At 33.1% G+C, this 11087-nt stretch overlaps 1 protein-coding gene across 1 annotated transcript; it reads left to right on the top strand.

The window, feature by feature from the left end:
- The first annotated feature begins 6 nt into the window (after positions 1-6).
- Positions 7-7034, top strand: LOC105119790 (chloride channel protein CLC-c-like). The gene is made up of 7 exons (XM_011017972.1): positions 7-387; positions 1397-1597; positions 2502-2679; positions 3837-4099; positions 4495-4764; positions 5155-6283; positions 6440-7034. Exons 1-7 carry the CDS (start codon positions 218-220, stop codon positions 6527-6529), a joined length of 2301 nt encoding a protein of 766 aa, XP_011016274.1. The 5' UTR covers positions 7-217; the 3' UTR covers positions 6530-7034.
- The last annotated feature ends 4053 nt before the right edge of the window (positions 7035-11087 follow it).

The following is an 11087-nucleotide window of genomic DNA, read 5'->3' as shown; positions in this document are numbered from 1 at the left end:
TTGTCCAGAAAAGAGAAAAGAGGTGGTTTGGTCTTGATGCTCATAATTTGATCTTGAAAATCTAGCTTGAAAGGAAACAAATTTACTGCTGACCCATGTTTAGGTAGTTATATATAATTGACATGCAAATACAAAGACGGAAACTTTGACTGGGAGGAGGAGGAGGAGGAGGAGAAGTAGAAGAAGAAGAAGAAGAGGAAGAAGAAAAGGGTTGAAAATGGAGGATTATAGTAATAGAGAAAAGAATGATTTAGAGATAGATTATGATAAGGAACACAGTGTGTCAATGTTGAGAGAGCCATTTCTTGTTAGGAATAGAAAGAACAATACTTCACAGGTTGCCATTGTTGGTGCTAATACCTGCCCCATCGAAAGCCTTGATTATGAGTAAGCCTCAATATTCTTATTTTCTCTCTCTTTCTGCTAAAGTTTATGTCTTTTTTGTTCTTTTTATGTTAATCTCCATTGTCAATGTTACCCTTTTAGTTTCAATTTATTTACCGATATTCTTATTTATCAATTATCACTTGGTCTGGTTGATTTTATGGTAGATCACCAGAGAATGCATTGATTTGTTGTTGTTATATGGAAGGTTGAATTGGTTTTGTAGAAAAGGTGTTGATGGCTTCATCATTTACTGTTTTAATTGTTCCCATCATATCAATTTTCCTGTACTCGTTCTGGATAGCTAGATATTGAAGGAAAATGGCAAAAAGGAAGGAACTTTTGTATATTGTGTTCCATGTTTTTTTTGGGCAAAGACAATATCGGAGAAAAGGGAAATTTAATTTTGAACATTTTGTTGCTTGAATTGGGCATTAGAACAAATAAGATCGCTCTCGAGTGAGTCAAGATGTGGATGTGGTTGCTTGTTCTTTTTATTTGTAGTTGTTGAGAACTAAATTAAATGTGGAGTTAGTTTCAATAAGAAGTATTTCTTGGACTCTTATCATTAGGCAAGTAAAGGTTGACTAGTTACATAGAGGATGACGACCATGATCTTGTGTTTCTTACTGTTCATTGAGTGTAATCAGGCTGTGATTGGTCTTATAGAATTGGGCTGTTGATGTTATGTGGGGAACACCCCTCTTTCCTAGGCTTGCCTTCCCATCCTGCAGTTCACATATGGCTTTCAGTTGGTGACCTTAGTTATCCTTTCAGTAACCTTAGGATGTTCACTGGTGCCTTCGTGCTCGCCTTACTGAGAATGGAAATGCTGAAATGCTTTAAGTAATCGTTTTGAAGGGGGAAAGACGTTATTAAAGTTCAGAAGTACTTGTAATAATTTAGTCTTAAAATATATTGTTAAAAGTTCTAAGCAGTATGCCATTTGTTCTGGAAGCAATGCTCGATTGCTACTGCATTCTGACCCACTTGTGTCTATGTATTTTTGCAGGATTGTTGAGAATGAACTTTTTAAACAGGACTGGAGGTCTCGAAAGAAGGCTGAGATATTTCAGTATGTTGTCCTCAAGTGGACACTTGCTCTCCTCATTGGGTTAGGTACAGGGCTTATCGGCTTTTTCAATAACCTTGCCATTGAGAATTTAGCTGGTTTCAAACTTCTGGTTACAAACAATCTCATGCTTAAGGACATGTAAGCGTAATCTAACTCAAAGTGTCTTTTTCATCATGCTGAAAGTGCACTAATTTTCAGTTAATTCTCTTGAGCTTACACTATGTTCGTATTCTATACTACTATGAACAACTTTATGCTGCATTTGGAGATCCATTAGGCATTGAGAGGGTAGCAATCCTTAGTCCCACACCACACCCGTTCCACAACATATGACCTCCATTTGGAAACCAAGATCTAGCATTGGGTGCACCTTTGAGGACACAATTCTACAAAGATAACAGTTTTTTTTTCCTTCTATTTTTGTGATAACCTGTCCTAGTTTTTGAGCTTGCATTTTAAAAAATTTATCAATCATGATAGCCATCCGAATCCCATCAATCTAAATTGAGTATGATTGTTAATTTTATTTTTAACTCCACTCCATGCTTTATGTGCCCCCAAGTCTGATTACCAGTATCAGTTTGAAATATCAAGATATATTATTGGGCAGTAATGACCTTACATAGGTAGGCTTGAGTGCATGCACAACCATGATTATGAGAGCTATTAAAAGTTAGATCTATTCAAAGAAATTTTTGAACATTGGGTGATGCAGTTCTTGTGCATGAGAACTGTTGTTTTTCCTTCATGTTCTGTTGAATTTGCCCCATTTTTGTTCCTGGTAACAACATATTTCCACGTTTGGGATACCTTTACTTTTGATTAGCTTTGGCTTCTATCTCGATATTTTAACTTATGTCAACATGTTTTTTATTTATTTTTTCATTTTTTTATATATATGTTACAACAAAGTTAGTATGTGCACTTCAGTTTTCTGTTATTAGTAGTGATACTTGCTATATTTTATCATGAAACAAGATGCATGCTTTTGTGAGTTTTCTTATAATCAAACATGCTATGAATAATTCTTATTTCAGTACAGGTACTACCAGGCATTTGCAACTTATGCTGGTTGCAATGTGGTTTTGGCTATTGCTGCTGGAGCCCTATGTGCTTATGTTGCTCCTGCGGCAGCAGGATCTGGTATACCAGAGGTTAAAGCATACCTCAATGGTGTAGATGCTCCTTCTATTTTGGCACCTTCTACCCTCTTTGTAAAGGTAAATAACAAACTATCTGCAACTCTCTCTGTCTCTCTCTCCCACCAACTTCAGAAGTTATATCGGTTCCCTCTATACAATTTTTTGAATTTAGTGATTGTCTGAATGTCTTACAAGCTGTTTCCTCTAATTATATAATTTATTTAAGTCCTTATCACCGCTAGTTTTTTTTTTGGCCACTTATTGCAAACTGTTTAATAGCCAGTGATGTCCAAAGATAAAGAGAAGACGGAAAGGTGAGAAACTTGCCTGTCAACATAGCATCAGGTCACCTCTCAGACAGGGGATGATAACAAAGACATAAAGGCCAGATCCAATTCTCATGTTTCCAACAGACTGTAGATAAATCCAAAAATTATGATCTGGTTGTTACTAGACATGCATCAAAATTAGTCAAATCATTCCAATACTTCATTGGTTAGCCTCCAAACATTACTCCAGTCTTGGCATTTTTGTACAAGTCCAAGCTATTCATTCAACTATTTTAAATGGAAGCTTGCCAGTCTTCTGCATATTCTAGCCATTAGCAGAATGGATCACTCATGTTATATGCAACAACTTGAATATTGTTTTTGAGGCATATAAAAACATGCAGTTAACAAAGAAATCCATTGATTTTTCTGCATGCAAATGAATATTTGGTGACCAGCCAGTATATGTCTCCTTGAAACCCAATTAAAGTGAAATTGCCTTCCACATTGGTTTTATTTACATGTTTGATGAGTTTGGATGTGAATACGCTGCCTTGTCAGGATACGTGGGGTGAAACTAGAAGTCACAAATCATTTGCATTAGTTCTTCCCATTGACCCTTTCATCAGAACACAAGCAAAGGCTAAACAAAGAGAAGAATTCTGTTAGTGTCTCTTAATCTGAGAAGCTTTTGCTTCAAATAGTTTTTATGCTGAGTGTTTCCTTTATTCATGAAATAATCTACTTTCTTTCATTGCTTTGGAAAAGCTAGCAATTATGATTTCCAACGCAGACAATTTTCCTGCCTTCTGTTGTTGACTGTCTTTCCTTACTACTGTTTTTAGTTCATCATGATGAGCTAATTCATCACTGACATGAGTGGGGACAATCTAGTTTTATGGGGTGGTTAGGGAATCTCTAAATTGTTGGTTATTTACTTTTTTATATTTAATTTGAACTTCTCAGATATTTGGGTCCATATTTGGAGTTGCTGCTGGATTTGTTGTTGGCAAAGAAGGACCCATGGTGCATACTGGTGCTTGCATAGCCTCCTTTCTTGGACAGGGAGGTTCTCGTAAGTATCATTTGACATGGAAATGGCTGAGATACTTCAAAAATGATCGAGACCGGCGAGATTTGATCACATGTGGTTCTGCTGCTGGTGTAGCAGCTGCCTTCCGCGCTCCTGTTGGCGGGGTCTTATTTGCCCTTGAAGAAGCTGCTTCCTGGTACCTCCCTGTTCTTTCAGCATCCTCTCCTTCTCCCCATTTCTCCATCCTTGAATTGGTATGGTAGCTTCTTTAATTTATTATGTTTATGTTTGAATTGGAGTATCTTCTTCTGTGATTCCAATTCACATGGCAAAAATGCATTCTCATATAGATCCATTCATTTTGATTGACAAACTTGATGTTTTGTAAAACCCCAGAGAACTCTTTTAGCATTCAACAGGTTGCAGACAATTTTCTTTCACAGTTACAAGTGACCTTATTTCTGTAACCCTTGCTTTTCATGATTAGATGTTATTGGGGTGTTTTGTTTTTTTTCAACTTCCACTTTTGAGTGTTCTTTTCTTCCTTACATTACAAAGAGGGGAAATGCATTACTTTCTTGTATCATTCAGGTGGAGGAGTGCCCTTCTTTGGAGGACATTCTTCACAACAGCTGTAGTAGCAGTTGTATTGAGAAGTCTCATAGAATTTTGCCGAACTGGAAAATGTGGGCTGTTTGGACAAGGAGGTCTGATCATGTTTGATGTAAATTCCGCAAAAGCTACTTACAGTACCCCAGATCTACTAGCAGTTATATTCCTTGGAGTGATAGGAGGCGTTCTTGGAAGCTTTTACAACTATTGTGTTGACAAGGTCCTTCGCACTTACAGCATCATCAACGAGTATGCACCGTCTCTTCATATTATTTACTGTTAATCTTTACGGCCATTTTATTTGTGAATAGCTATGCTTTATATTTCATCATCCAACCTGATTTTGAACAGTTAAAACAAAACATGGAAAAGTATATTTTTATTCATATCTACAATTTCAGAAAAGACTAATCCTGCTATTATTTTTAATTTCCATTGTAAAACTCTTTTATCTCCTACGTGGACTGTTTGACTTCATCTTTCCAACTTTTATTGTTGCTTTTGATTCTTGCTTTACTAAGACAGGATTAATTTTCTGACACAAATTTGTTAGTTTAGTTTCTCAATTATTTGAAATGCATGAATTAGTGGATGACTGACAATATATTTGCTGGTGCTTATGGTTTGAACAAATTACAGGAGAGGTCCTTTGTTTAAGATCCTGCTTGTTATTGTCATTTCCCTGCTGACCTCTTGTTGCTCCTACGGCCTCCCATGGCTTTCACAGTGCATTCCCTGTCCCCCTCACCTGGCTGAGCAATGCCCCACTGAAAGTCGCTCTGGAAACTTTAAGAATTTCCAGTGTCCGCCAAACCACTATAACAATCTTGCTTCCCTCTTTTTCAACACCAATGATGATGCCATCCGCATCTTATTCACTTCTGGCAGTGAAAAAGAATTTCAATTTTCCACCCTTCTGGTTTTCTTCGTTGCTATTTTCTGCCTTGGCATTGTTACTTATGGCATTGCTGTTCCCGCTGGGCTCTTCATCCCGGTCATTCTTGCTGGGGCCTCTTATGGCCGTCTTGTTGGAACTCTGCTCGGTCCCCTTTCTAGTCTTGATGTGGGTCTCTTTGCCCTTCTTGGAGCTGCCTCCTTCCTTGGTGGCACCATGAGAATGACAGTTTCTCTTTGTGTCATACTTCTCGAACTTACTAATGATCTGCTTATGCTTCCACTAATGATGCTAGTGCTCCTCATTTCAAAGTCTGTGGCTGATATTTTCAATAAGGGTGTTTATGATCAAATTGTGAAAATTAAAGGATTGCCTTATATGGAAACCCATGCAGAACCATACATGAGACACCTTATTGCAAGTGATGTTGTTTCTGGTCCATTAGTTTCATTCTCTGGGATTGAAAAGGTAGGGAACATATTACATGTCCTGCGCGTAACAAGGCATAATGGATTTCCTGTGATTGACGAGCCGCCTTATTCAGATGCTCCAGAATTATGTGGGCTTGTCTTGAGGTCTCATCTGCTCGTGTTGCTTAAAGGAAAGAAATTTACAGAGCAGAGAGTAAAGTCAGGGTCAGATATTGTGAGGGGTTTCAAGGCACATGACTTTGCAAAGGCTGGATCAGGCAAAGGGGTGAAGCTGGAAGATTTGGAGATCACAGAGGAGGAGATGGAGATGTATATTGATCTCCATCCTATTACTAACACATCTCCATACACCGTGGTTGAATCCATGTCTCTAGCTAAAGCTGCTGTTCTCTTTCGCGAACTTGGCCTTAGACACTTGTGTGTGGTGTCGAAGACGCCAGGGGTAAGACTCTCCCATTGTCATATACATGTTAACATGCAAATGAACACTTAGGATTTCGTTTCAGATTTGCGTTTATCCATTTTTGTTGGTAATGGTTTGTCTAGAATCAATGCAAATACTCATGCAAAGATTTCCTCAAATTTCTCTATTTTGCAGAGGCCTCCTATTGTTGGAATCTTGACTCGGCACGACTTCACCCCAGAGCATGTACTGGGGCTCTACCCACATATTAAACCCCACAAGTAGGGCAAGCAAGCAAGCTACTCAGTTGTGTGTTTTCTGCCTGTAAGGACTCGTTCTTATGGAGCTTTTAACTTTCCCTTGCCATTGCCAAACCGAGGGAATTATTGTGTGGTAAGAAACAATAAAGGTGACGAGGATTCTCTGCAAGGAATGGATTTTACTATAATGGAACTATGAAACAGTGCAAGGGAAGTTGCTTATCTTATAATAAAAGGATTTGTATTCTAAGATGCGTGGCAAGGGCATTGTAGTATGGTTCTTAAACTCAGTTTGGCCTGTCTTGAAAAATCTACGACTCGGAACTCCTGACTTGTAGAAGGCATTTACCTTATGAAACCTGAAACCTGCTTGATCTATTCAAACCTCATTTAGACATAGTTGGGTTAATATTAAAGATTTTTTTTTATAAAAAAAGAGAGAGAAAACGAAATGATTTCATTGTAATAAAAAAAATGATTAAGCTGAATTGATTGAATGTATGGATACAGTGATCTCAGTTCTTTTCTGGGTAAGTGTTGGAGCCAGGCCTAACATTGTATCTCAAGCTTCTTCTTCTTCTTCTTCTTCTTTTTTCATTTGTAAGGTGGGCACTAGAGCTTACCACATGCCAGCAGGTTTGATATTGCGTTCCAAACCGCACAGCCGAAGTGCGAGAACCTAGCTAGTGGTTGTCAAAAGACCAACATTAGCAAGCCACTCCGCCCTGCTCTGGCTCGTGTGAATTTGCTAGCTAGCTTCTATGTGTCAGACTGTTAAAATGTATGTTTGATATTATGAAAAAAATAAATTTAAAAAAGTTATAAATTATTATCTTTTTAATCAAGATTTTTTTTAAAAAAAAAAAGAGAAAAATTTATGGTGTGTATTCATTAACTAAATATTTTTAAATATATAGTTACGGATAAATGCATGATATTTTTTAAAAGTATTTTGTGAAGTCTAATATTTTTGATATTATAATGCATGATATTTTTTAAAAGTGTTTTTTATTTAAAAATATATTAAAATATTTTTTTTATTTTTTATATCATCATATCAAAATTACAAAAAAACATTAAAAAATTATCAATTTGATATTTTTTTAAATAAAAATACATTTTTAAAATGCACTAAAATACCACTTACTTAAGAATGCATGAAGGAACATGTAAGAGTTAGATGCTTCAATAAATTCTAGTTATGAAAGGATAATTATTGGTATTCATATAATAAAAAGATGCTTCAATAAATTCTAGTTATGAAAGGATAATTATTGGTATTCATATAATAAAAAGATGCTTCAATAAATTCTAGTTATGAAAGGATAATTATTGGTATTCATATAATAAAAAGATGCTTCAATAAATTCTAGTTATGAAAGGATAATTATTGGCATTCATGTAATAAAAAGATTCTTAAACGATGAGGTTTTAGGAGATGGCGAGTGAAATAATTAATAGCCATTGAGGAGCTAATTGTTAGTGTTTTGAATTTATGGATGGTAATGACAAGCCAAGAGATTTTATGGTGCTCAGTAATATCTTAATAGTTATTTTATTTGTCTATTTTAGAGAAGTATGAGAGAGAAATCATATATAAATATATTTTTATTATTTGTTATGAGTTATGAATTTTTCTTCTATCTCTTATCTTTGTTTTTATCTTTTTCTTCAAGATTGAGCTAAAAAACAACTAATAATATAGCACTGTTTGCTCTTTAATCATCATAAAATTTTTAAAAATGAGTTATCCAAACCCTCAATCTGAATTTTCAGTATTAATAAAATTTTAATTTAATTTTAGGAATAAATGGGTTAATTATAAAATAAAATAAGGAAATATTCAATAGATTGAAGTGGGTTTTAAATATTAAAAATCTTCATATACCTTATGATAAAATGTATACTTGAAACAAAAAATAATTAAACTAGATTATATCCCGATATTGTTGTAATTAATGAGAAGATTGACAATATAAACAGCTTGCTGGCTTTCTATTGGAGCCATGGTTAGCCGGCCAAAAACTTCGAGAGAAAGAGAGAAGCCAGAGATAAAAACTCATAGGAAGCAATACACTCTGGTAGCTATGTCTCGGATATCTGATTTTTGAATATGTTGTTCTTATACTAACTCTTTATAATTTTATTGAAAGGATTTTCAAGATTATTTTTCATTTGAGATAAATCATCATCGAAAACATTCTGAAAGAAAAAAAAAACATCTTGTAGAGTAATTTAGGTTGCTAAATGTGGTTGCTAGACATTTTCTTTCTTTTTTATTGTTGGATCAAGCCTGATTATTCTCTATATTATGTACAATGTAGATAAAAAATAAACACTCTAATATGAATTTATTCATGTTGCGATAGCTTACTAAATTTATAGATTAGTTTAGTTTCATTTTAATTTGTAAAGATCTAATTATTAATGATCTATTTAAGAGTATAGTTGTGGTTATTTTTCATATTGTTTTGGTTACAGTTATTTTTCATAGTATTTTTGATAACTTGTTTGGGAATATAATTACAATCATTTTTTAAAATATTTTTTTAAATTAAATTGAAATTTGGATATGTGTTTACCAACATGCTTATATACATACCATGATTATTTTTTTATTTATGATTTGGTTATAAATTATTCTTGTTGGAACCTTTTATCACTATAGCAACCCATTGAATTACTTTATTATAACAACTTGGATACCATTACATTTGAAATACCATTACTTCGAACTTAAATAGAATATTTTTAATCTATATCACCATGGAAACCCATAATATAGATAGTCATAATTCCAATGTTAATAAATTAAATCATCAAATAAAACCTGAATATGGATATACAAATTTACAAGGGTGATATATATATATATATATATATATATATACACATTGAAATAATAGAAATGTGTTATTCTAGGGATCTAGGTGTGGATCCAAAGATTGTAATAAAATAATTGTGATGGAATTTATCTTATTTTGACAAAAGATACCACTATAGTTACAACATAATCTGAAGTAAGAATAGAGACTTTATATATAACAAGTAAATGTTACATATTTTAATAATTTTATTTATATCACTTGAATTGTTATATATTACAAGTTCTTTGACTATGCATTTCATGACAATTAAATGAAAGAAAATAGCAGGGAAAGAAAAAAAAGAAACGTGATCTTGATTAATTGTCTAATAAAATTTGAAAACTATGATATTAGTGTGATACATTGATTTCAAGATAAGAGCATAGACTTCATATACAACATATATGTATCTTACACTTTGATAATTTCATTTGTATCACTTGAATTGTTGCAACTACAAGCTCTTTAAATGTGCATTTCGTTGATATTAAATAAAAGAGAAGAATAGGGAAGAAAAGAAAAAAATGTTAATTTGAAAGCTAATGATATCAATGTGATACATTGATATTTACTTGGATGAAAATATATTGGTCAAGAACCTGATTAGCTATTCCTAAAATGAAGGCTAATGACATTTGCATAAACGTAATGAAATTAAATTGTTGAAAATAAACTTGATTGACTATTTTGTGTTTGGAAAACTAATAAGCTGTATTGGTATCGATATTTATTTGGACTTTATTAGTCGTTCCTGGTATACAAGACTAATGATACCAGCAAGAGTAACTGGTATTGATATTTACTTAAATTTGATTAATCGTTCATGACATGAGAGACTAATGATACTAATGAGGATCATTAGATTCGATATTTACTTGAACTTGATTAATTGTTTCCAACATGAGAAATTAATGATAATAACGAGATTTGTTGGTATCAACATAACCATAAAGGAAATTTGTGGGAATGGACTTGGTTTGCTATTGTCAAAAACATGGAAGGCCAATGATGTTAGTGTGAACAGATTGACAATTAGCATGTATTTAAAAACTTGATTAGTTATTTGATAAAATAGAAGCCAATGATATAAGGTGGATTTTGTATGGACTCAACGCTGGTATTGACTTAACACTAATAAAATCATACTCAAGACAATTATTAATGATACCAATTTGATATTAATATTAACAGGTTGCATGTAATTAATGATATTATGATGTTAATATAGATAATTAGAGTAAGAAAGATGATGAAACGATAATAAGATCTATTTATATTATCTAATGTAATAATTGTTTATTAACTATTTCATTAGTTTATATATGCTAGATTTTATATAAACTCTTAACTATTGTAGTTAATATCTTATATAATTAATTAGAGGTGATATTGAGGTGAATTGAAAATATTGGTATGAAATAGTAAAAAAAAAAAAACCAATATAAAGACATCTTACACCTATTATTCATACTTAAATATAATTTACAAAAAAAATGCTATTTATCTAAGTTTTTATAAATTAAGATTAATCATATTTATTTAGTGCCTATTTTATATTGAAGCGGAGGTGGTAAAAAAACAAGTTAAGTTAAAAGTAGGTGTTTAATCATTATCTTAAAACCATAGTTTTGAAAACTCAATACATCTAAAATCTTTTTATTGGACAAAGCTGAAATTTAATAGTTTTTAAATCATGATTTTAGATGCAAATCATGA

The sequence above is a fragment of the Populus euphratica genome, unplaced genomic scaffold (genome assembly GCF_000495115.2).
Source record: "Populus euphratica unplaced genomic scaffold, PopEup_1.0 scaffold3563.1, whole genome shotgun sequence".
Lineage (NCBI taxonomy): Eukaryota > Viridiplantae > Streptophyta > Magnoliopsida > Malpighiales > Salicaceae > Populus > Populus euphratica.
Note: the sequence above shows the minus strand (reverse complement) of the source record. Positions and strands in the feature narration are given on the sequence as shown.